The sequence below is a fragment of the Panthera leo genome, chromosome C1 (genome assembly GCF_018350215.1).
Source record: "Panthera leo isolate Ple1 chromosome C1, P.leo_Ple1_pat1.1, whole genome shotgun sequence".
Classification (NCBI taxonomy): domain Eukaryota; kingdom Metazoa; phylum Chordata; class Mammalia; order Carnivora; family Felidae; genus Panthera; species Panthera leo.
The window spans coordinates 11,582,490-11,604,158 of record NC_056686.1 but is presented as its reverse complement, the minus strand read 5'-3'; the positions used below and the strand labels follow the sequence as shown (position 1 = coordinate 11,604,158).

The 21,669-nt window shown below is 61.5% G+C and overlaps 2 protein-coding genes across 2 annotated transcripts; one reads left to right on the top strand and one right to left on the bottom strand.

The window, feature by feature from the left end:
* Window positions 1–134: 134 nt before the first annotated feature.
* On the bottom strand, window positions 135–11,916 carry LOC122227177 (chloride channel protein ClC-Ka). Its single transcript, XM_042951494.1, has 20 exons — window positions 11,891–11,916; window positions 11,186–11,292; window positions 10,341–10,469; window positions 9,426–9,554; window positions 8,687–8,826; window positions 8,277–8,354; window positions 8,097–8,175; window positions 7,440–7,565; window positions 7,040–7,124; window positions 6,838–6,939; window positions 6,175–6,259; window positions 5,744–5,917; window positions 5,224–5,293; window positions 4,944–5,054; window positions 4,388–4,601; window positions 3,591–3,724; window positions 1,983–2,071; window positions 1,767–1,850; window positions 914–1,000; window positions 135–563 (listed from the first exon to the last, which is right to left on the bottom strand). Exons 2-20 carry the CDS (start codon window positions 11,283–11,285, stop codon window positions 516–518), a joined length of 2,064 nt encoding a protein of 687 aa, XP_042807428.1. The 5' UTR covers window positions 11,286–11,292; window positions 11,891–11,916; the 3' UTR covers window positions 135–515.
* Window positions 11,917–16,451: 4,535 nt separating this feature from the next.
* On the top strand, window positions 16,452–20,469 carry HSPB7 (heat shock protein family B (small) member 7). The gene is made up of 3 exons (XM_042951205.1): window positions 16,452–16,736; window positions 17,306–17,439; window positions 18,705–20,469. Exons 1-3 carry the CDS (start codon window positions 16,541–16,543, stop codon window positions 18,882–18,884), a joined length of 510 nt encoding a protein of 169 aa, XP_042807139.1. The 5' UTR covers window positions 16,452–16,540; the 3' UTR covers window positions 18,885–20,469.
* The last annotated feature ends 1,200 nt before the right edge of the window (window positions 20,470–21,669 follow it).

Genomic DNA, 21,669 nt, shown 5'->3' with positions numbered 1-21,669 from the left:
AGTGGGAGGCCAGGAACCCAGGCCTGCGATGCCCACAGGTGGCCACCAGGGGGCCCCCCAAGAGCTCGCTCAGGGCCCGCACAGGTACGTCGACGCCCTTGGAGCTGAGGTGAGGGGGTCTGCAGCTCTGGGAATCGGCTTTATTTTTCTCAGGAGCCTCTGGTTGGGAGTCCTACAACCCCCAGAGGGCCTCTGTACCTGCCCTTGGTGACCGCATACACCCCTGTCTTCCTTGTAAATTTGGTGACTTTTCGATGAGCACCCACTGTCCGCTGGTTTTCTGCGGTCTCCATTTCTGCTCTGTCCAGGGTGGAACTTGTCCCTTAAGGCATATAGTGCTTGCGTCACCCAGGATGGACCATGGTGACCGTGGGGCCCTCTTTGGTGCTAGGTCAGAGCTGCCCGCTACACTGAGCAGTTGAGGTGTGCCGTGATGGGGGAAGAGAGGCAGGGTCCCCGCCCAACCTCCTTCACCAGGGCAGCTGAGGCGCCCTGTTTCGTCTTGCCAGGCTGGCTCACTTTGGGGCTGGTGGGTTTGTCAGGCTGGAAATTGCTTTCTTCAACTAGAACAGAGAAAGAGGGGTTGGGGGGAGGGAGGATGTAGAAGAGGCTGAGAGTGGGGGTTCCAGTATTACCTGACTCTGCTCGGGGTTGATTCTGGGGTGAACGTTGAAGCCAGTGCCCCCCGCCCCCCGCCACTGCACAGATGGAACCATTGAGGTCCAGAGAATGGCAAGACTGGCCACTGGCCGCAAAACAGTGGCCATCCACTCTGGGCCAAGAAGTGGGGCTCATCAGAATCCAGTGAGACCCCTCTAAATTTAGATGGGAGGATACTGGTGCCCCCCCCTTGCCTCCCCAGCCTGCTAGGGCATGGCTCCTCTGCCTTGCTCCGCCCCTGGGACCCTCGTACCTCCACCCAAGACACGGAGCCTACAGCTCTGCCCCGGGACGTCACAGGCAGGGACTGAAGGTGCAGCAGCTCGAAGAGGTTGTGTGCCTGGAGGAGGGGTTGTTAGGAAACATTGGAGGACATGTGCTCGGCCCACCCCTCTAGCTTCAATCTCGCCCTGGCCTGGGGCTGTGAGCTGAGGTGGAGCCCTGGCCAGGGCTCCGTCCCACTGGTGCCCACCTTCCTGTCTCTGAGCCTGGGGAGTGTAGGGCGGCCGCGTGCATAGTGGTGGGTGGGAGACAGGACCTGGGCCTGCAATATCCACCATGACCACCAGAGGTCTCCAGAGTCCGCATAAGGGACCAAGGGCAAGGACGGGTTTATTTAAAGGAATCCAGGATCATCCAGCAGCACAGAGGAACTGAGGCCTCCCCCAGGCCCCCAGCCCCATGTGCCAGGCTCTGTTTTGCAGGGTGGGAGGGGATCAGCACTCAGAGTGATTAAGTAATGTGCCCAAGATCACACGAGGAGAATATGGTAGAGCCGAAACCGAGACCCACGTGTACCTTTATGCAAAGACACATTTTTAACTACTGTCTCTCTCCACCCAGAGGCTTCTGTTCCCCCAAGCTCTCCCTCTTCCCTTAGTCTTTGCGTCATCCCAAGAATCCTAGCAATAAAGGCTGGAGAGGACAAGGACTGCTGTGTCCATTCCGCAGATGAGGAAGCAGACCCAAGAGAAGGAGACGGAGTGTGCCAAGAAAGCTGGAGCCTAAGTTCCCCTCTTGGGCTCTTTCCCTCTACCCCACAGTCCTTGTCTGCCCGCATGCCCACATGCCCGCATGCCCCAACCCTCCCCACTGTCTCCCACTACCTGGTGCAGGGAGGTCTCCGGAGACAGCTGCAGGGTCACTGGCTCCATGGGACAGCCCCCAGCCAAGATGTCCTGGAGACATTGCTGGGGATGGTGGAAAAATCATGGGGGGCCTGGGCCAGCCACCCCTTCCTCCAGGCCGGCCCCCTAGAACCACCTTTCCCAGAGGCCCCCTCCCCTCACTACCCTGCTGACCACTCCCCATCCTGTACCCACCTGGTGTCCTGGGGCCCAGGAAGGTGGCTCAGCCTGGAGTGCCTGCACCAGGTGGGCCCTTTCCATGGTGCCCACCAGTATCTGGGACTCTGCACAAGTGGAGAGGGAGAGAGCCACATCAGGAAGAAGAAACTTACATTTGCTGGGCACCGACTATGTGCCAAGAACTGTACTGGGTGTTCTCGTGTCTCTCAGGAACCTACAGCAGCCTATGGGTCAGGAACTATTACCACTCATCTTACAGAAGAGGAAGCTGAGGCTCAGAGAAACAGAGAGGCTGATTGTCTTGCCCAAGGTCACTCAGCTTTTGATGTGGAGGCCTGGTAGTTGAGGGCAGCTGGGTGAGGCTGCCAGGGGGCCGGGAGGTTACCTGCCCACCCTGACCGCCCCTGTGGCGGGGCCTCAAGGCAAGAGCAGGTTTGGGAGAACTAGCGTGAAGATATCTGTGCATCACGGCCGGGCTTTGCCCCTCATTTCCCACAGGAAATGCACCGTGTGCTGAGGGCTTGGCAGGCCTCACTCCAGGCCATGACTAAAGCTGTGTCTTAGGTGAGCGCCAGGGTCCCACAACCTGCGCCTGTGGCTCTAAGGGTACAAGTGGAGTTTGTCTTGGAGGCCAGTTCTGTCTTTGTTCCAGGAGGTGAAGCCTCTTCGGGGAGTCAGACATATGCAAGTATTTTCAAACGGGATATTTGGTGTATTCTGTGGGATAATGTTAAAAGTATCCCAGTTTGAGTGGGGAGAGGGCCTGGCATTTGGGGTGAAAACCTCCGACAACTCCATATTGCATTGGTCCCTATTTTCCAGGTCGGGAAACTGCAATTCTTAGAGCTTGAAGGGTTTGCCCAGGCTTCTGTTGCTCATAAATGACTTCATGGTCTCTTGGGGTGGGTATGGGGGTGACCCATGCAGTTGTGCAGGTTGCTTCCTGAACAAGGCACCTGCTGCAAGGATGAGTGGGCATCAAAATCCAGCTGTGCTATGCTTGCCAAGTGTGTACCTTGCCTTGTTTGCACATACGGGCTGGCGGTGGCCCGAGTGGACATAGCTGCCTCCCCCCGGCATGTCTTTCCCACTCTTACTGTACTTGTCCCAGTGGGAAATGATGCTCTAGCTAGATCCTTCCCCAAGATTCAGCTCGTGTGTCTTTTAACAAAGGTGCCCATCCATTTTCCTCCAAAGAGATGTCTTTCTCATGGCAACGGGGTTTCAAGAGAGGTGACTAAGCCGGGGAATGCTTGAAGGGGAGACCCTGGTAGTGTTCCCATCGTTTTATCCCCACTCCCAAGCACACGAGGACTGGTTTCTAAAATTCCTAAAGGTATCCACAGAGTGCCTTACAAGCCCCCTCTCGTCTCTCATTTAAACATGTCAACCACCCCAAGTAGGGCGGTTGCTATCTCTATTTTACCAGCGAGGAAACCGAGGCTCAAAGAGGTGCAGTGACCCACCTGAGGTCACACAGTTGTAGAGAGAAGATTCAGATTCAGGTGCCTGACAGGTCCCATGCCCTGCTTTCCCTTTCCTGGACCTGAGCCCCCAAGGATGAAGAGAAAGGTCGAGGGAATGTCCCCTCCCCACCCGCGCTGCCCCCTTCCTGCCGGGCACCTGTGCTTTCCACCAGGAGGTACTTGGCCATGTCCGTGGAGGTCACGACCTTGACCACTTCCTCCAGCGGTGTGTCCTTGGCCACCGTGGTGATGGTAGTGTTCATGAAGTGCTCCACAGTCACACGGTGAGAGCTGAAGGCAGAAGGGCGCTCCCTTCAGGTCCCGGAGTGGCAGGATATCCAGACCCCAGGACGAGGCAGGGGTACCTGGTTCTTGGCTGTGGGCAGGCGCTGAGACATCCCTAGGATGAGCAACTAGGGTGGGGAGGAACTTGGCAGAACCCCAAGGTGGGGAGGAACTTGGGGACCGGCTCACCTACGGCCTGACTCTGGATTCCTAGCTCTCAAACCCGTCTCCCCGCCCAGACTGTCTCTGCTTCAGTCTGTTTTACTCGGAAGCCTTCCCTGAAAAATTTCATTTGAAGGAAAGTTTTGTGGCAAAATGAAAAAAAGGCTTTAAAGTTTGAAAATCACTGGAGTAGCCACCCCCGTTTTACAGATGGGGAAACTGAGGTCCGGAGCAAGGTGGCAGCTTGCACATGTTGGCAGCTGGGCCTTGGGTCTCAGAGACTCTCAGTCCTGCTTCTCTGGGAACAGAGGCTGCCAAGTGAGGACCTCAAAGCCTGATTCCAGCCCCCTGTGTCCCAGTCAGGACAGCAGACTCTTCCATACCACCCAGGTCCAAGGTCAGCCACAGTGAGGGTTTTGTGGGTTTTTTTTTTTGGAGGTGGGGCCTCAGCCCAGCCCACCCAGACCCATCACCCCCATCAGCCAGCCCAAAGTGGGCACCTCTCACCTGATTTTCCGACCTCGGATCCACGGAAGGTATGGCAGCTTCTTGACAATGATGGTGCCGTCATAGAAGGAGGGCTGGAAGCTCTGGGCGATGGCGTTCGCTGCCAGCACGGCCATCAACACCGGCAACGCGTGCACTATCTGGCCGGTCAGCTCGAAGGCCAGCAGCGCCGTGGAGATGGTGTGGGTCACAGCCCCTGAGAAGGCCGCAGCCCCTGCAGGGGGCAGACCCAGGGCGGGGCGGCTCAGGCCAGGGGCCAGCCTCGTGCAGAGCGCAGAGCCACCCGGGGCTAAGGCCACGTGCTAGACGGCAGCTGTCCAGAGGCCACACGCTGGAGGTGCCCCGGTGGCTGGGCTCGGTGAGGGGGAGCGTGGTAAGGGAGAGTGTGGGGCACCAGGGACAAGACGGGAGCCAGAGAGAGTCACGGGGGCTCAGGGAGGGGGCTCACGGGGAGGCGCAGTGACTGCCCCATGCCCCGCAGAACCACCGGCTGACCCCCCAGGTCCAGCCCAGCTCCGTCATGTCTCCCCGCCCAGGGCGGACTCAGCACACTCACCTGCCAGGGCGTACCCTCCAGGCATAATGGGGTTGGTGACCCCTCCGGCTACGATGCCCTCAGGGAAGGCAACAGCCAGGGCCTCCCCGATGAGGCGCCCGATGGCAGCTCCTGGCCACAGACAGCAGGGGGAGGGGGAGCCAGGCTGACCCGGCTCCCACAGCCCTCCGTTCCTGGGGACCAACCTCAGTACCCTCGGAGGAGGGAGGGGAGGGGCCAAGAGCCACAGCCCTGCCCCAGTAACCCTGAACCTCTCAGACCCTCAGAACCCCAGACTCACCGAAGATGAATATGGGCATGAAGTAGCCGGCAGGCATGGGGATTGTGGTGGCCAGAATCAGCATCCAGAACTGTGGGCGGTGGGAACCCAGCAGGGCAGAGGTCAGGGGCAACCGGACAGGAGTGGGCGAGAAGAGGGAATGGATGGGGGCACAGGGGAGTGTCCCGGGGGGAAGGGGGTCGCGCGGGCACGCGCCCATCGCCGGTGTCTGGTGTTGACCAGGAAGGCGCTGACCGAGGGCAGGAAACCCGTCCTGACAAAGTGCCTACTGTGTGCCTGGCACCGTGCCGAGGGCTTTCCTCTCTTCCTTCTCAACCTTCCCTCCGAGGCCGACACAGCAACCGTTTTAAAGACGAGGCAACCGAGGCTCAGAGAACTGAAGCCACTTGGCCAGGGCCGCACAGCTGGCGGGAGTCAGATCAGGCGGGCCGGGCGGAAGAGGCCCAGGCCACGGACAAGCATCCCCCTCCCAGGCTGGTCTCCACTCTGTGCGCTCCCCTGGGGGCCCCCTGGCACCCACCTTCATAACCAGGAAGAAGGCGAGGGTCCCAAAGATGGTGAACCGTGGGTGGTACCACTCGAACCACAGGTTCTGGGGGTCGAGCTCCTCAGGCCAGGGTGGGGATGAGTTCCGGGTCATCAGCGCCCATGAGTTGTTGTCGAACAGTGACTCCAGATGCTGCTTCATGGACAGCTGGTGCGGGGGACAGGTCGGTGAGGGGGCTGGGGGGCCCCTTCCTGCCACCCCCCCTGCCCTGCCCCTGCCCCGAGTCTTCCTCTGCCCTGTCCCGCCTCGGGAAGGGCTCTGACGTCCCAGAGCTGCGGTGTCCTCGTCTGGAACTCGAGGATGACCCACAGGCTTCCCCTTACGGGTGTGGTGGGGATTATGCGAGATGACGGGCACAAAGTGGGTGACGGATGGCGGGGGGTTCCCAGCCCTGCACCCCTTACCCGAGAAGCGATGAAGCGGCCCACGCCAGGGGGGTAGGTGATGGAAGCAAGAACCAAGGCGGCCAGGGCGGAATACAGAGGCTTGCTGTGGGGTGGGGGTGGAGGGGGCGGGTAAGCTCCAGTGCTGGCCCCAATCTTCCCCCCCGGAAGGGGAAAAGGACAAGAGCGGGCCCCATCACCACCCTGGGGGCCAGATCCACTCCAGGGGAGGAACCCTGTGGGGGTCAGCCCCACCCCGCCCAGACGGAGCTCCCATCAGGCCACAGGGCCACGCGTGGCAGGCCTGGGGCAGAGGAGGCCGACTCTGAGATGCCAATGCCAGGGGGCGGGCAAGGTTTGGGGAGGAGAGGGGCTCAGTTAGCCCTTCCAGCTCCATGGGAAAGTGGGCCTTCCGTGGGGGGTGCAAACTCAGTGACAGAGTGAGGGGTTGGTAGCCCAGCAAGCTGGGGGTGGTGGAGGGGTGGCTGAGGGGACCCGGAGAGGGGGTGTTAGGAGGGAACCAGGGCTCCATAAGTGGCGTGTGGGCTAGGAAGGTTTGGGGGGCTCTGTAGGAGGACGACAGTACAGAGGGCAGGGCTCTCTATAAAACAGATCAGGAGGCTGAGAGTAGGGGCCAGGGGGTTGTTCCCCCTGAGAGGTCCCCAGTCCCTGCCCAGAGCCTACCTGGTGGCCAGCAGTTTGGAGGTGACCCGGTTGGTCTTGACAAAACCAAGGAATGTTCGCTGACAGAAGAGGTAAGCACAGCTCAGGATACCGCAGATGGCCCTGGGGAGGGGAGGGGAGTTCTGGAGCCCCAGCCCGGAAACAGGGTGGCAGTTCAGGCCTGGGGGGGGGGGGAGGCCCCCAGTGGAGGGCACTCACTCACCCCAGGGCCACAAAAAAGAAGATCTCTGGCAGGTCGAAGGGGACATCCACCCTGAAATTGGTCTTGTAGAGGGAGGTGATGGTCTCTGGGGAAGGAGGGGAATGATAAGGGACCACGCTCCTACCCCAGCCAAACCCCAGTCCCAGCCTCAACAAACAGGCGTGGGGGTCGTGCCAAGTCCTGCCCCCACGAAGTACCCTTTCCTGGCATTCAAGGCCCCAACAACCAGCCTTTGCCTCTTTGCTCACCGTGCCGTCTTGTACTCTCAGGGCCCCCATCCTTCATGCCCAGTACAGGTCAGGAAGGAGAGGGGAGAGGGAGAAAAGAGGGAAAGAGGGGAGGGGGGGAAGGGACGAGGAGGGAGCCGGGCCTGGGGTCAGGTGGTCTGATGGGGACTCACCCTGCTCGCTGTTGAAGACTGCCAGGAGGCGGAACATGAAGGCCCCGCAGGTGGCAGCGAAGAAGCCCCTCCAGTAATCCCAGACAGAGAAATGTGAAGACATGACCTCGATGCTGAACAGGACGCCTGAAGGTGATGCTGAGCTTAGAGCCCCACCCCCACCCATCCCAGCACCCTGAGCCCGCCCGTCCTGCTCTCCTCTCTCCTCCAGGCCTGCCCTCTCTCTTTGGTCCTGACCTGAAGTGAGGAAGGGCAGGCAGGAGCCCAGGGAAGACGCCTGTGTGTGCCCTCCCGGGCCATCTCAATCCCTCCAATAGCCCTAGGGGGTGGGGCCATTATGGTCCCCATTTTACAGACGAGGAGGTGAGTCTCAGAGGGCCGACCCCACCAGCCCAGGGTCACGCAGGGAAGCTGGATTTCAAACCCGGGTCTGCCTGGCATAACCCTGAAGTGTCTCAATAAACACGTCCACCCCACCCAGGGGTGGCCGTGCCCTCAAAAGTCTGCTGTAAGAACCAAGATCTCAGCTGGCCCCCATCCCTCCTGCAGGTCCCTCAGCTGGACACAGGAGTGAACGGATCAGTCCACAGCGGTAGGGGACAGGAGCGGTGTGTGGGGGCCCCGGGGTGCAGGGAGGGGTGCGAGGGAGGGTCTCACCGCTGAAGGGCGCTGCAAACACTGTGGCCACACCCACCGCGGCCGCTGCCACCAGCATCTCGTTCTGCTTGCTCTTGTTCTGTGCGAGAAGGGATCCGGGGGGGATCCGGGGCTCAGAGTCAGCCCCCACCCTCCCCTCCTTCTCGTCCCTCCAAGGACGGCCCTCCCTGACTCCCTTACCTCAGGCTCCCCAATGGCCTTGGTGTGCACACGGCCCAGGTAGGCAGCGATCATCACAGACAGGTGCACGAAGGGGCCCTGCGGGGGGAGGGGGGGGGGCGTGGGCACAGGGGCGGGGCTTGCCTCTGGTGGGGGGCGTGTCAGAGTCCTAGCCCCTCCCCCTCGGGGCCCAGGGTTAGGGGAGGGGGTGCTCAGAGAGAGCCTCATCCAGGCCCGCATGGATACCCGTCCACACCCTTCTTCGTTTCCCCGGTTCTTTTGTCACACGCTGGGGACCCAGCCCGTCTCCTCCCCAAGACTGAGCCCCTGAAGGCAGGCATCGGCCTGAGTCCCCGCTGACCCGGCTTCTGTGGGGCCCCGGGGGAGAAAGGCAGAGGGGGCGGGGCGGGGTGGGAATGCTCTGCCCATACCACTTTGCCCAGGAAAAGGGTGCTGCCAGTGGCCAGGGTGCAGGTAAGGCCCACGACCTTGGCCCCGAAGTTCTTAATATCCAGGTAGTCCTCCAGCACCACGCCTGACAGAATAGTCTTCAGCTCTGGGATTCCAGAACCTTGGCAGGGGATGGACAGGGGGGCAAGAGGAGGCACAGTCTCCAGATTAGACTCAACACTTCACCCTGCGCAAAATGTTCCACGCCGTGAACCTGTCGGGTCCTCCAAAACCCTGAGTTGGGATGTGCAAATTCATTTGCAGAGGTGAGGGTCAGAGAGGGGGACGTGAGCTGCCCGTGTCGTTCCCGCTGAGCCTGGCAGACAGCTCCGGCAAGGTGGGGGGAACCCAGGACAAGAAGCTCAGGCCACCCGCGGATGTGCCCCTGGAGCTCCCCAGCGCTGGCCTGGAGCTGGAGGCAGAGCTGAGAGGCCCTGGGGGAGCTGTGCCCCCCTCCCTGGGGAACCCGCCCCCAGGGCTCCCCGTCACCACCCAGAAGAGCCCTAAGAAAGGAAGCAGAGCCAGCAGTGAGCCAAGAGTCCAGATCTGGCCTTCTCGCTGTGTGACTCTGGGGCAGCGACACGACTCCCCTGAGCCTGGCCTCCCTGGCTGTGAAATGGGGTCACTGCTTCTTGCCTCCCCCCATCAGAAGCCGCGAGGGACAGGAAAAGGCTTTGGCACGAGGCTCCGCGGTACAAAGCACACAGGCAAATGGCTCACCTCCAGAGAAGGGTGTGATGCTCTGGCTGAAGCCAGAGGAGAAGGAGACCAGGGCCACAGGGTACACAGTCCAGGAGAGATACCGGAGCAGGTGGCTGTCCCCAATCTCCCGGTAGAGCCACTTGTGTGCTGGGGACACCCGGGAGTCAGGGAGCCATCACAGCCCTCAGGTGTCCCCCGACCAGGAAGTGGAGGCTCAAAGAGGGGAGGCCCGGGGCCACCCGGGGAGCAGCAGATCCCCAAATGGAGGGAGACGTAGGGCCCTGGGTCTATATTCCAGTGTCGCCACTCCCTAGCTGAGTGACCTTGGGCAAGTGACTTAACCTCTGTGAGGCTCTGCTTCCCCGTCTGTCAGATGGGCTAGCAGTGGGACTTCCCTCCCAGGATCATTGTGAGAAAGCTCTCAGATGATGGCCGGGGCATGTGCGTAGCAGGTGCTCAGGAGAGCCCCTGAGCAAGTCCACCGGAGGGGTGTTAGAACCTTCCTGCCCCCTTATCCCGGTTCCTGGGAGATCTCAGGGTGCAGAGAGCCTGCTGAGGCGTGGGAAAAGAAAGGTCTGGTAGCCTGAGCAAGTGCCCTCGCCCGGAGCTACTGAGCCGAGAGCAAGGAGGGAGGGAGGAGAAGAAACAGGGGCAGCAAGAACAGGTGGGCAGAAGCTCGGAGGACGAAGGGCTCTTGGGCACATGTGGGCCTCTCTTGCTCATCGTGCAGATGAGGAGACTGAGGCCCATAGAGAGGCAGGAGCCTGCCCAGGGTTGCACAGCACATCAAGAGCAGCGCCTGCACAGACCCAGGCCTCCTCCCTACCCGGAGCCTTCCTCCACCCGCGATGCACCTGGCGGCCCATGTGGCATCCCGAGAGCGTGCGTGGAAGCCTGTGTCCAGAGCAGGAGTGCGTGCCAGGGAGGGGTTACCTCTGACCACGCGCCCGATAGCGAAGTTCATGGCGTAGCTGATCAGGGCCATGAGCACCCCGAGGGTCATCAGGAAGTACCAGTCCTCCCCGACGCGGAACAGCTTCTGCTTCAGCCACTCCAGGCCCCCTGGGGCAGGGGCACTGGGTCATAGCCCGGGACAGGGGTGGGGCAAGCACGGCCCCTTCCCTGGAGGCCTGCTCAGGCTCAGGGCAGGGAGGCCAGGGGCAGTGTGGGGCTGGGGCCACGTGGTCAAGCCCAGGGTAGCCCAGAAGGGGGTCTGCACACGAGGGGCAGAGCAGGAACTTGGACAAGTGAAGGTGGCCGCACGGTGGGCCCTGGCGGGGTACAGAGGCCTGGCACCCTCCCCACCCACCCCCCACCCACACTGGACACTCATGGAAGAATGATGGAGCAGCAGGGGGTGGGGAGTGTGTGCTGAGAGCCACAGCCTTCTCCAGTGTCTCCGCAGGGCCCACAGCTTACAGAACACAAGGGGCTAGCAGGACCCCTCCATGTCTCCAGACCCGTGGGGCCATCCTACAGGCCGCACCGGTGTCAGACCAGGCAGCACCCACTGGGCCCGGAGCAAAGCCCCCAGTATAGCCATCAGGCCTTGGGACCTGCTCTCCCCAAAGGCAGACAGGAGACATCTAGCACGTCTGACCCATAGGCAAAGGGACAGGCAGACAGATCCCTTCCCTCCCGGCCGCCCAGTGATTGTGGGCACATCAAGGCAGGGCAGCTCTTGGACTTCAAGGTGGGTGGGGGAGGTGGGGTCTGGGTAGGTAGGGGTGATGTCCTGAGGGGTCTTCGACAGGGAGAGGAAGGGACCTAGCTCTCACCTCGAATGCCTCTGCGGATGCGGGGGCACGGGCCCCATAGCTCCTGAAGAGTCACAGGGCTCCCCGAGGAGCCCTCACGCAGCCCTACCAGCTCTTCCATCGGGTCCCTGAGCAGACAGACAGACAGACCCTTGGTAAGCTGCTCCAGTGGCTTTGCCCTGCCGCTTGGCCCTTCCAATGCCCCTACTTCCCAGATAAAAAGGAGAAGCGTTTTCCTGTTTGCATGTGTGTGCATGTGCGTGTGTGTGTGTGTGAAGTTACCAGGAGGGGACATAGGTCTGCTGTGCCCTCATCACTAAGGGGGTGCCACCGAGGGTGCAGGGTGGGGACCGGGGTTCCTAACTGTGCCCTCTGTGTCCAGTGGCATGTTGATCAAGGCAGGACCCCAAGCCTCAGAACTCCCTTCCCCTGCTTGGACACAGCTCCTGCTTGGCTCCTTCCACTGCTCAGAGCAATCTCCTTGCCCCGCGGAGTCACTCTGTGGGGTCCCCAGGGGCTGCTCTGACTCCCCCTGCCCATCCCTGAGCCCCCCTCTCCTCTGCTCAGGCCACAGAGGCAGGTAAACCGCAGGTGCTGAAGGAAAGCCCGTGAGGATTGAAACGAGGTGCTGGCCCCCTGCCCCCCAGCCTCCTGCCCCAGCCCGACCTGCCCTGGCCCAGCTTCCACCCAACCCAGGCCCCGGCTCCACACCCAGCAGCCCCTCACCTCTGTCCGTTGGCCCTGCTGCGGCCCCAGCCAGCCCTCCTCTAACAGAGACACCTCTGCCTGCAGCCCAGATGCACCTGAGCAGGTCTGCGTTCCACCAATCAACATCCTAGGCCCCCCTCCCTCCCCGCCCTGCCCGGGTTTACCGTGGCCATTAAGAATGTCCTTGACAAACCAACCAGAACTGCCCAGGCCGGTTGAGCCGTGCAGGCCAGAGCGGCCAAGGGGGACCAGGAGCAGGAGCTTCCCAAAACCCAGGACAGCCACACGGAGGGTGGCACTCAAGCACACTGCAGGTGCCTGCTGTGGGCTGGGGGACACGGGAGAGAGAAACTCCTGCACACCAGCAGGACAGGGAGGGGTCATCTGCGGGGGGCTGAGGGTCAGGGCCCTGGATTCTCAGATCGGGGCATGGAAAGGGTTTAAAAAAGCAGAGAAGAGGGGCGCCTGGGTGGCTCAGTCGGTTAAGTATCCGACTCCTGATTGGGGCTCAGGTCATGATCTCATGGTTCGGTTGGTGAGATTGAGCCCCGCGTCAGGCTTGGGGCTGACAGCATGGAACCTGCTTGGGATTCTCTCTCTGCCCCTCCCCCACTCGCTCTCCTCTTTCTCTCTCTCTCTCAAAATAAGTAAATAAACTCAAAGAAGCAGCAGCAGCAGAAGCAGCAGCAGCAGAGAAGGGAGAAGGGAGAAAGCCAGTGGAGCTGGAGGAAGACCTTGGGCAAAGGCGAGGGGCCCCATTGCTGCTGTCCCCTGGCTGTGCCAGGCTCTGTGCTCAACCCGCCCCCAAACCCGTGAGCGCTCACAGAAACCCAGCGAGGTGGGAGGTATTATCCCATTTTAAAGAAATTGGAGTCTCTGGGGGGTGATGCTTCCGCTCCAAGGTCACAGACACTGAGGGCAGAGCCAGAATTCCCAACCAGGTTGGTCAAACTTCAGCCCACACACTCTCCACTGCCCACCTTGCTCGGAGATCGGGGGTTGGGGACAGACCTCCAAGCTGGAGCAGGGGCAAGCGATTTGGGGCACCACAGACCCCCAAGGCCTGGGGAGGAACTTGAACTTGATCCTCACATCCGGCCCTTCTGGTCTCAGAAAACTGCCCTCTCAAACTATAATGCTGAGTGAAAGGCACAGACGGTCCCACCCCAGCAGAGGGTAGGACTGAGGGCACGAGGGACATGGTGAGGGAACAAGGTTATGTGCCTGCCGCATGCCCGGCCCTTCATGTTTGCAACACTGTTCATCCTCCCACGGCCTTATGAATCAAGGGCGGTATCACCATTTCACAGCCTCTGATCGAGGATCAGAGAGGTGCCAGCACGTGTCTAAAGTCACACAGCAGAGGCTGAACCCAGCCCTAGACTGCCTGGCTTCCCCCCTCCCTGGAGTTCCTTCAGTCCCTGTGGCTTTAATCAGCCAGGGCAAGGGTTTGAGCACAAAGCAATAGATTTGGGTCTGATGCTGCTTTTGGAAAGATTTGGGCAAGAGATTTGGGGTAACTGCCCTCCCTCCCCCCCCACCCCCCTGCCAGACAAAGCTCCTCTGTGAAAATCATCATGGCCCTTCCGCGACGTGTTAAAATCCTGGCACCCTGAGCTGCTCTCTGCCCCCGGATGCCTGGCCAAGTCCATCCAAAGTAGGAGCGCGTGCGCCTGTCGTGGGAGGTGGTGGGAGGTGGGGTGCGGGCTTGTTGTTCTGCCTGGACCTGGTGGGCCTGGGCCCGCTGTCACCTTGCTGCCACAACCTGCTGACTGTGTACAGTAACAGGAAAACTGTTGAATAGGCTACAATCCCACAGCCGGCATCGGCCGGGCCAGCCTCACCTCCCAGCCCTGGGAGCACCAGGAAGCTGGGGAAAGGGCAGCAAAGTCCCTCCAAAAGGCATTTTCCTGCGTCATGTCCCAGCAGCAGGTGGGGGGTGCCAGAACAGCTCTGCCACCCCCATTGGTCCCTCACCACTCGGAGCCTCGGTGTCCTCTTCTGCCCCAGGAGGAGTCATGGGCGCAGGGGGCTCTCTCTGCCTCATTCATCGTGAGTCCCCCAGAGCCTAGAACGGTGCCCCCCACATAGTAGGTGTTCAATAAATTCCTGCTGAGTGATGAGTGGTTTCCAAACACAGGCCTGAGGGCTGGCTGTGTGGGGACCTGATGGGAACAGATTCCTGGTCCCTTCCCAAGACCCCAAATCAGAATCTTGGCACACAGAGGGAAGAGTCTGTGTTTGTCAAACGTTCCCCCCCCCCCCCCCCCCGGATGGTTGGGATGCCCTGGTAGGTTTGGGATTCGAGGTTCTGGATCATCTCTGAAGTTCCTTCTATCCCTGTGATCTGGAGGGAGAGCATTGCCAGAGACAGGGGAATAGCCTTGATGACCTTTTGAGGTCCCCCCTGGCCACTGAAGTCAGTAGATCCAGTACATTCACGGGCGATGCCTCAGAGATAGGAGGAAGGGGAGGAGGAACGGTGGGCGGGGGTGGGTAACGAGATCTGAGGTCCAGGAGCAGTGACTCAGGCCCTCAGCACCATGACCTTATGTCTGCATTTAGCCACTGGCTCCTGTTCCCCTGGCGGGCGGCAGGCTTCTGGGCCCCCCACCCCCGCCCCTACCCTCTTTCCATCTCTGCCTCGTGCCGGTAACTTCCTGGCAGCCCTAGTGGAACCCCTCGGACAGGATGGGTGACACGGGCCCAGCAGTGATCTCCACCACAGTGACAGACCCCTGTCGCCCCAGCCTCCACTCAGCTCCCGGCTACACCCTGAGCCCTAGGCTGCCCCTGCTGCACATACCCCACCAGCAGCAATAATCACCCCAGATGGAGCCCCTCCCCCAAAACGGACGATGTTCTGTGGGAGCCAAAGCAAAGGAAAACAGTCGCCACCTTCAGGAGCCCCCAATCTGGTGGGGAGAGAGGCAGACCCCTGCACCAGGGGAACCACCAGTCTGAGGGCAGGGGGTGGGGGGGTGAAAACACAGCAGAGAAGTCACAGCCCCAGGAAGACCATATCAGAGTGCCAGGCGCTGGGGTGGGCATCTGGGCAAGGGCCCCAGTGTGGCTGCAGCAATCACAGAGGCCTTCACGGAGGAGGAGGAATCCGAACCGGTCTGGGCAGGAAAGGCAGGATCTGGAGACAAGAACAGAAACCCCACACTGTAGCCTGGGCAGTGCCCACCCCCCCAGAATGGCCTCTCCTGCTTCACCTACTGGCCCTGCATGATGTCAGTCCTGGCTCGGCTGAGCCGTGGGTGGCCAGAGAGGGGTTTCTGGAGCTTCTGGGCTAGCCTGTCTCCATACACATACGGTCAGGTCACCCCAGCCTCCTAGAAGGCTTTGAATCAGACCCATCTGGCCAGCTCTGCCACTTACCCACGTGCAAGCCCCGCCCTCTCCGCGAGGCTCCGCTTCCCTGCCTATAAAATGGGAACAGCACCTCTTTCCTGAGCTGTGGGGAAACCATATGGGGCCATGCTGGAAAGCTCACAACCGGGAGGCACTCCAGAAGTCAGAGCTAGAATAATGTCTTCGGGAATTCTCGTTTACCTCTAACCGAAACCCCTCCCACTGCGGTCCTCAGCATCTCCATTGAGCTGGAGGTCAAGTGAACAGTTCCCAGAATACAACATGATAGAACTTTTTTTTTTTTTTAAGCAGGGTTCATGCCCAGCACGGAGCCCAAAACAGGATTTGAACTCACGACCCTGAGATCAAGAGTAAGATGCTTAACTGACCGAGGCATGCAGGCACCCCCACCTTCTAAATCTTTAAGGACAATTACCAAATTATCCGCCCTCCTCCCCTGAGTCCTAGCCCAACACCCCACCCCAGCCAAGGACCGCCAGCTTTCTCCTCTTGGGGCCCCAAAATGTCCTGAGAGTAGGGGGAGGGCAAGCATGGAATCTGGGTCCCCATGGGAGCGGGCAGGGGGACAGCTGCACATTCTACTCCCCCCCAATCAAGGGCTGTCTCAGTCTTTCCTAAGAGATGGCTGTAAACATTATCTGCCCTGAGGGAAAGAGTCACCTCACACAAGGGTCCAACAGGTGGGGGTCCTTCACCTACCCCTACCTTCTCACCTTGCACCTCCTACTGTCCCCAGAGCCAGGGGCTCGGGGCCCCACCGCCCTGACTGCCCACCACCTAGATCCCCTCTTGCCAAAGACTGGGATGTTGGGGGAGGGGGGACAGGAAATAGAAAACCCTGTCCTCAAGCAGCTTGCAGTCTGATGGGGGAGGCACAGTCCTTAGAGAGCCCCAGGCCGATGGGGGCACACGGAGACTCAGAAGCACCACACCCACAAGGTCCTGGGGTGGGCACGGGGGGTCCGAGTGGCAAGGGGACAGATTGCCCCCGGCCCGCGGCTGCGGAGGCCCCTGGGCTGGAGTTCTCGGCCTGGAATGCTGGGCTGTGAGCTCAGCCTGGGCCTGCGTGTGCCGGACTGTCAGCAGTGCTGCCTCACCGGAGAAGATTTCCAGCCCCCTCCGGGCCGTGGCAAGGCCTAAATTTAGCTAGGAGACAAGGGGCTGGCCCCAAGCCCAGGGACGGTCGGGCCTTATAAAGCGCCGGCAATCAGGGCCCAGCACGCTTCCCCAGAGCCCACACCCTCTGCTGTCCCCCTGCCCGCCTGGCCAGGGCCCGGCCGCCCGCCGTGGATGAGCCACAGGACCTCCTCCACCTTCAGAGCGGAGAGAAGCTTCCATTCCTCCTCCTCGTCCTCCTCGTCCTCATCCTCCTCAGCCTCCCGTGCCCTCCCAGCCCAGGACCCGCCCATGGAGAAAGCCTTGAGCATGTTTTCCGAGGATTTTGGCAGCTTCATGAGGCCCCACTCAGAGCCCCGGGCCTTCCCAGGCAAGTTGTCAGGGCTTTGAGGGGAGGGGCGATGCACAGGTAGGGGACACCTGCTCCTGGCCACCTCTGGAGACGGCTGCCGAGCTGCCAAGAACAGGTGCTGTACAACCATAGCCACGTGTGGCCACCAGGACAGATGTGGCCAGGGACAGATGTGGCCAGGAGAACAGGCTGGTCTCCAAGGAAGAGTTGTGGCCCCAGGGGTCAGCTATGATGCCGATGGCCACACATGGCCCGTGGCCAGGTCCTCGCTGGAGATGTAGGGGGCAGGACAGGGTTGAGGGGTGGGAGGCATCCCCCAGCCTTCAGGCCTGGGTGGGGGGGGCGGGGGGGCTGCCACAGACACGGTCACATACACATAGTCCTCCCACCTGTGCTGGGTGAGGCCTGGCCCCACCACGGAGAAGGTGGGCTGCGAGAGGTGAGGACAGGTGGGCTGGGGGGTTGGAAACAACAGCTGAGCGGGAGGCGAGGCCTGGGGGCCTGCCCCTTTCCCCAAGAGGAGCCAGAGACCCGGGTTCTAGACGCAGGTCTGCCCGGTGCTCAGCTCACAGCAGCCTCCTCCACAGCCCGTTCCGGGGGGCCGGGCAACATCAAGACCCTCGGGGACGCCTATGAGTTTGCAGTGGATGTGAGTGACTTCTCACCTGAAGACATCATTGTCACCACCTCCAACAACCACATCGAGGTGCGGGCTGAGAAGGTGAGCCTGCCCACCCTGTCTGGACCCCGGCTCCACGTCTGTACCCTCTGTACCCCATACTCCATGCTGGGACCCCAGACCTTGTCCAGTGCCCCTCCCCCGAACCCCCCCAGAACAAACTAGAGACCTTGCTTTTATTACTTGTAGGCCACGGGACGGACCCCAGCCTCTGCCTCTCCCTGCCCCAAGACTCTGAGGTCCTTTCTTTAGGAGCCAAGGGCAGCTGAGGGAGCCACAGGGGAATGGGAGAGGGTGGAGGGATGCAGGGAGGCGGCACCTGAGGAGGTGAGTTGAGGGGGGCCCAGAGGATGGACATAGTGGCTGAGTGGGGACAGCTTTCCTGGCAGGCATATGGGTAGGTAGGGGGCTCACCTGGGAAGCTGGCAGGGAGGAGCTCGCCCACGTGACATTCCCTCCCCTACCCAGTGGTTCAGCCCCCATCCTCCTGGGATCCTTGACCTGGGCCCAAGGCTGGCCAGAGGCCCTGCAGTTCAGGGTCAGACACACTCCGGACCCACCCCGCACTCCCTCCACCCATGGGCCTCAGGGTCACTGGGTCACTAGGGTCTCTGAGTCCCAGCTCCCAGGAGGCTGAGACCCCGGTGGAGGGTGTGGCCCGGCCTGCACAGGAGCGCTGCACCCTCCCCACCCCCACCCCCAGGGCCCCAGTCACGACTGCCCATCAGAGAGGGCCTGCCAGGCTGCCTCCAGATCCCCCACGGCCTAGCTTCCTCTCCCGAGCAGGGGAGGCTACATGCCCTGGCACCTCTGCCAGGGAAGCTGAGGACTGTGGGCACCAGGACCAGAGGGCAGCACGTGCCAGCCCTGTAACCCCCGCCAGTGACTCAGCCGCCCCAGCCTCCTCTGGACACGATGTGCCGGCCGAGTCGTGGGGGCGGGGCTGCCGGCCCAGCCCAGGCCCCGGACGCCCAGTGCGTCTGGGCATCCCAGAGGGCACGGCCCTGCTGTGTGCTGTCTTCTCTTTGTCCCCCGGGGGCTCTGGATTCTGCCACCGAGCTCCCTCTCTGAGCTGCCCCCCCGCCAAGCCCCTCGCCTCCCCCTGGGAAACAGTGGAAGGCCTCCGAGCAGCTCTGAGGCTGGCCCTGCATACAGCCCTCAGCCACCGCCACCCGGGCCAGCCCCTCTGCTCCCGAGGGTAGAACCCCTTGGCATGTCGGGGCCTGGCTGGGGTGAGAGGAGGAAGACTTGATGTGAGCAGGATGGGGCTGGGGGCATCCGGCCCTGACCCATCACCCCTCCCCTAGCTGGCAGCCGACGGCACAGTCATGAACACCTTCGCTCACAAGTGCCAGCTGCCCGAGGACGTGGACCCCACTTCCGTGACCTCGGCCCTGAGGGAAGACGGCAGCCTCACCATCCGGGCCCGGCGTCACCCACACACGGAGCACGTCCAGCAGACCTTCCGGACAGAGATAAAAATCTGAGGGCCTCCCCTTTCCTGTCCCCCCCACTCCCCCCTTCTCCCCCACTGGCCTGCCAGAGACATTTTCCTCACCTCTCATGACAGCTTGCAGAACATCTCAGCTCAAGTTCCAGGCCCTGACACCATCAGACCCCGGGTGGGTCAACCCCGCCCCCCGCAACTGAGGCCTTCTGCCTCACCTGTGGCCTCCAGATTCCAGATGTGGCCTCTTTCCCTTAATCCAGAATAAAGGGATTGAGATTGGAAAGGGAGACCCCAAAGAACCCACTTTGGGGAAGGGGTCTGGGACAGGCAGGAGCACTAGGCAAATAATCTGCAGGACAGACAGATGGACAACTCCTTTGATCTATGGAGTCCCTGCGGGGGGACAGGGACCTGGGACCCCCTTGGCCAAGGGGAGCGGGCGAGGAAGAGGCAGATATTAGCGGAGGTGCTGATCCCCGGCCGTGGCGGCGGGAACCCTCTTCTCTGCCACTCCCCGAGCCCCAAACCAGCTGCCAGGTTCCCTGCTCCCCGGTGTCCCCACCCACCAGCTGTGCCAGGGCAGGGCCACACAACGTCTGTACATAGATGGGGTTTTTCCGATACAGAGGGTTCACGATGAAATTGCAACACTTCTGCCCTCCGTTACCTGCTGTGCCCTCAGGCGAGGCCGGGCAGAGGGGTGGGGCTGGTCCCTCCTCCCACCTGGAGACCTGGGCTCCCGGGGCTGCTTCCGCAGACAGGTCCCCCAGATGAGGTGAGAGAGAGAACGTGGATGGGGCCTTGGGTCTTCAAGGTTGGACCCCGGCTTCTTGCCAACCTTCCCCCGCGGCCAGTCACCTCCCCCACAACCCTGCCCCTTCTTCAATCAATGAATCTATAAGGCTTGGTGTGTGTACATACCACACACACGCCTATTGTCCTGTCCTTCAAATACTGAGCACGACCATTGGTTGAGGCTGAATGCAGAACATTCTAAAATCAGATTTTTCAATCTCCATTTTTATCAATGGGGAAACTGAGTCTCTGAGTGGTTGAATGCCCACCTTACTCATTAAAGGTTGGATCTGAACCCAGGCTGTGAAAGCTGCTCTCAAACGGCCCCACCCCCAACCCCTCTGTGCACTGGGGAGTAGTTCCCCTCATTTTGTCCCTTATGGCCTATGTCCCCCTGCCCCACATCTTCCTGTTGGGAGAGAGGGCCCAGGCCATGGGAAGAGCCCCCAGCCCAGTTCCCTCCTAGTCTCCAGTCCAGGGCAGGGACCCCCAATCAGCCTTCATGCTGAGGAGCCCCAGACACCTGCAGTGACACTGGCTCAGTCTCCAACCTACAGATGCAGGGGTGGGGGGAAAGGGGGTGGTTCACAGTAGTTGAGGCCCCCTGGGGCGAGAGGCGGGGGCCAGCTTCTGACTTCTGCACCTCTTGGGTCAGTGTTCTATAGGATGGCCTCTGACGTGACCCTGCCATTCTGGGGCCCTTAAGGGATGGCTGGGGGGTGGGAGGGGGCATGGGAGGACCCCAGCATTGTACCCTGCACACACAATAAACCACAGAATCACAGACTTCCGGAGATCACCTGCCTGAAATTCTCAAACTTGGGTGGGGGCTGGAGGCAGCCAGGGGGAGAAACCCCAGGATAGACAGATCTGACTTCCTTGAGATTTGGGGGCAGGGGTGGCACCTCAAGTAAACTTCCAGGACCTCACAGAAATGTGGGTGGCCTGTGGTCTCCTCCCTCAGCTCCCAGACCCACCTGAGCGGGAATCCCAGAATTATTGCCCTGAAAAACCTTGCGGGGCTTTCTCTCCCAACCGCCAGCCCCTGCTGCTACACGCCGAGCACTGTCCCAGGCACAGGGACACCGAGGGTGGGCCAGCTGCACTGTGTCACCTGCCCTCTTGAAGCCCATCTGGTGTCACATGGGCTCTGAGGACCAGACTGGCTGAGTGACTGGGCTCGGGGTCACGCAGAGCCAGGGGCAGAGCAGGGCTGGAACCTGGCTGGAGGGCTGGCTGGTTCGGGGAGTCTGCGTGCTCTCCGGAGGGACCCCACCCCACCCCCAACACCAGCAGGCGCTACTGAAACCCGAGTGCCAGGCAGTCTCCGGTGCAGCTCCGGCTGGCTGCGGGCCGGAGGAGGGGAGAAGGAGAGGGGGCGCGGTATTTCCAGCCTCCGTGACTCACTGATTCCACTGGGCTATTTGCAGCCCCGAAACTCAGCAGCGCGGGGGTTGGGGGTGGAGCCGGGCCAGCTTCCCAGTCTCCCTCGACCCCTACCCAGGGTCACGCTCACCTTGGCTTCCCGACCCCAGCGATGCCCCTCCCAGGGTCGCGCGAAGAGGGTGGGGGCTGGGGGCTGGGCCGCTGGCAGCCCGGGCTGAGAAAAGGAGAAGTTTCTCCAGAAGCGGCCAGTGGGGCCGAATACCATCCCCCCCACACCCGGGCCCCAGAACCATTCCCCCGCCCCCGACCGAGGTTCCGGAGCTGAAGATTTTGCCGGGGACAGAGCAGAGGCTGTCTGAGAGAGCCCTCCGACCAAGGTGACCCTGTGGGAGAGGAGGGCGGGGAGATGGGGACAGCGGGGCCCTCTTTCATGGGCTCCGCCCCCTGGGCGCCTGGGCTGGCCACAGCGCTTTGTCTCCTCCGCCCCCCACCCTTTCCAGGCTAAATATAGGCCTGGCTGCGGGCCCTGCGCCCCACCCCCACCCCGTGAGGGATAATTTTAGCAGCCCCATTCACTGAGTGCCTAGTGTGTGCCCAGCATGCTGCTCATCCTTGCAAGGATCCTGCAAAGTAGGTACCGA

Bases quoted from the DNA above. Each gene is read 5' to 3' on its own strand.
- LOC122227177 (XM_042951494.1), bottom strand. From the start codon at position 11,285: ATGGAAGAGCTGGTAGGGCTGCGTGAGGGCTCCTCGGGGAGCCCTGTG. The intron at 7,566-8,096 runs GTGAGACCCTCC...CATCACCTTCAG, and splicing joins GTTTGCAGCGCCCTTCAGCG to GCGTCCTGTTCAGCATCGAG. The intron at 1,851-1,982 runs GTGGGTACAGGA...CACCATCCCCAG, and splicing joins CCTGGGCCCCAGGACACCAG to CAATGTCTCCAGGACATCTT.
- HSPB7 (XM_042951205.1), top strand. From the start codon at position 16,541: ATGAGCCACAGGACCTCCTCCACCTTCAGAGCGGAGAGAAGCTTCCAT. The intron at 16,737-17,305 runs GCAAGTTGTCAG...CCTCCTCCACAG, and splicing joins AGAGCCCCGGGCCTTCCCAG to CCCGTTCCGGGGGGCCGGGC. The intron at 17,440-18,704 runs GTGAGCCTGCCC...CCCCTCCCCTAG, and splicing joins TCGAGGTGCGGGCTGAGAAG to CTGGCAGCCGACGGCACAGT.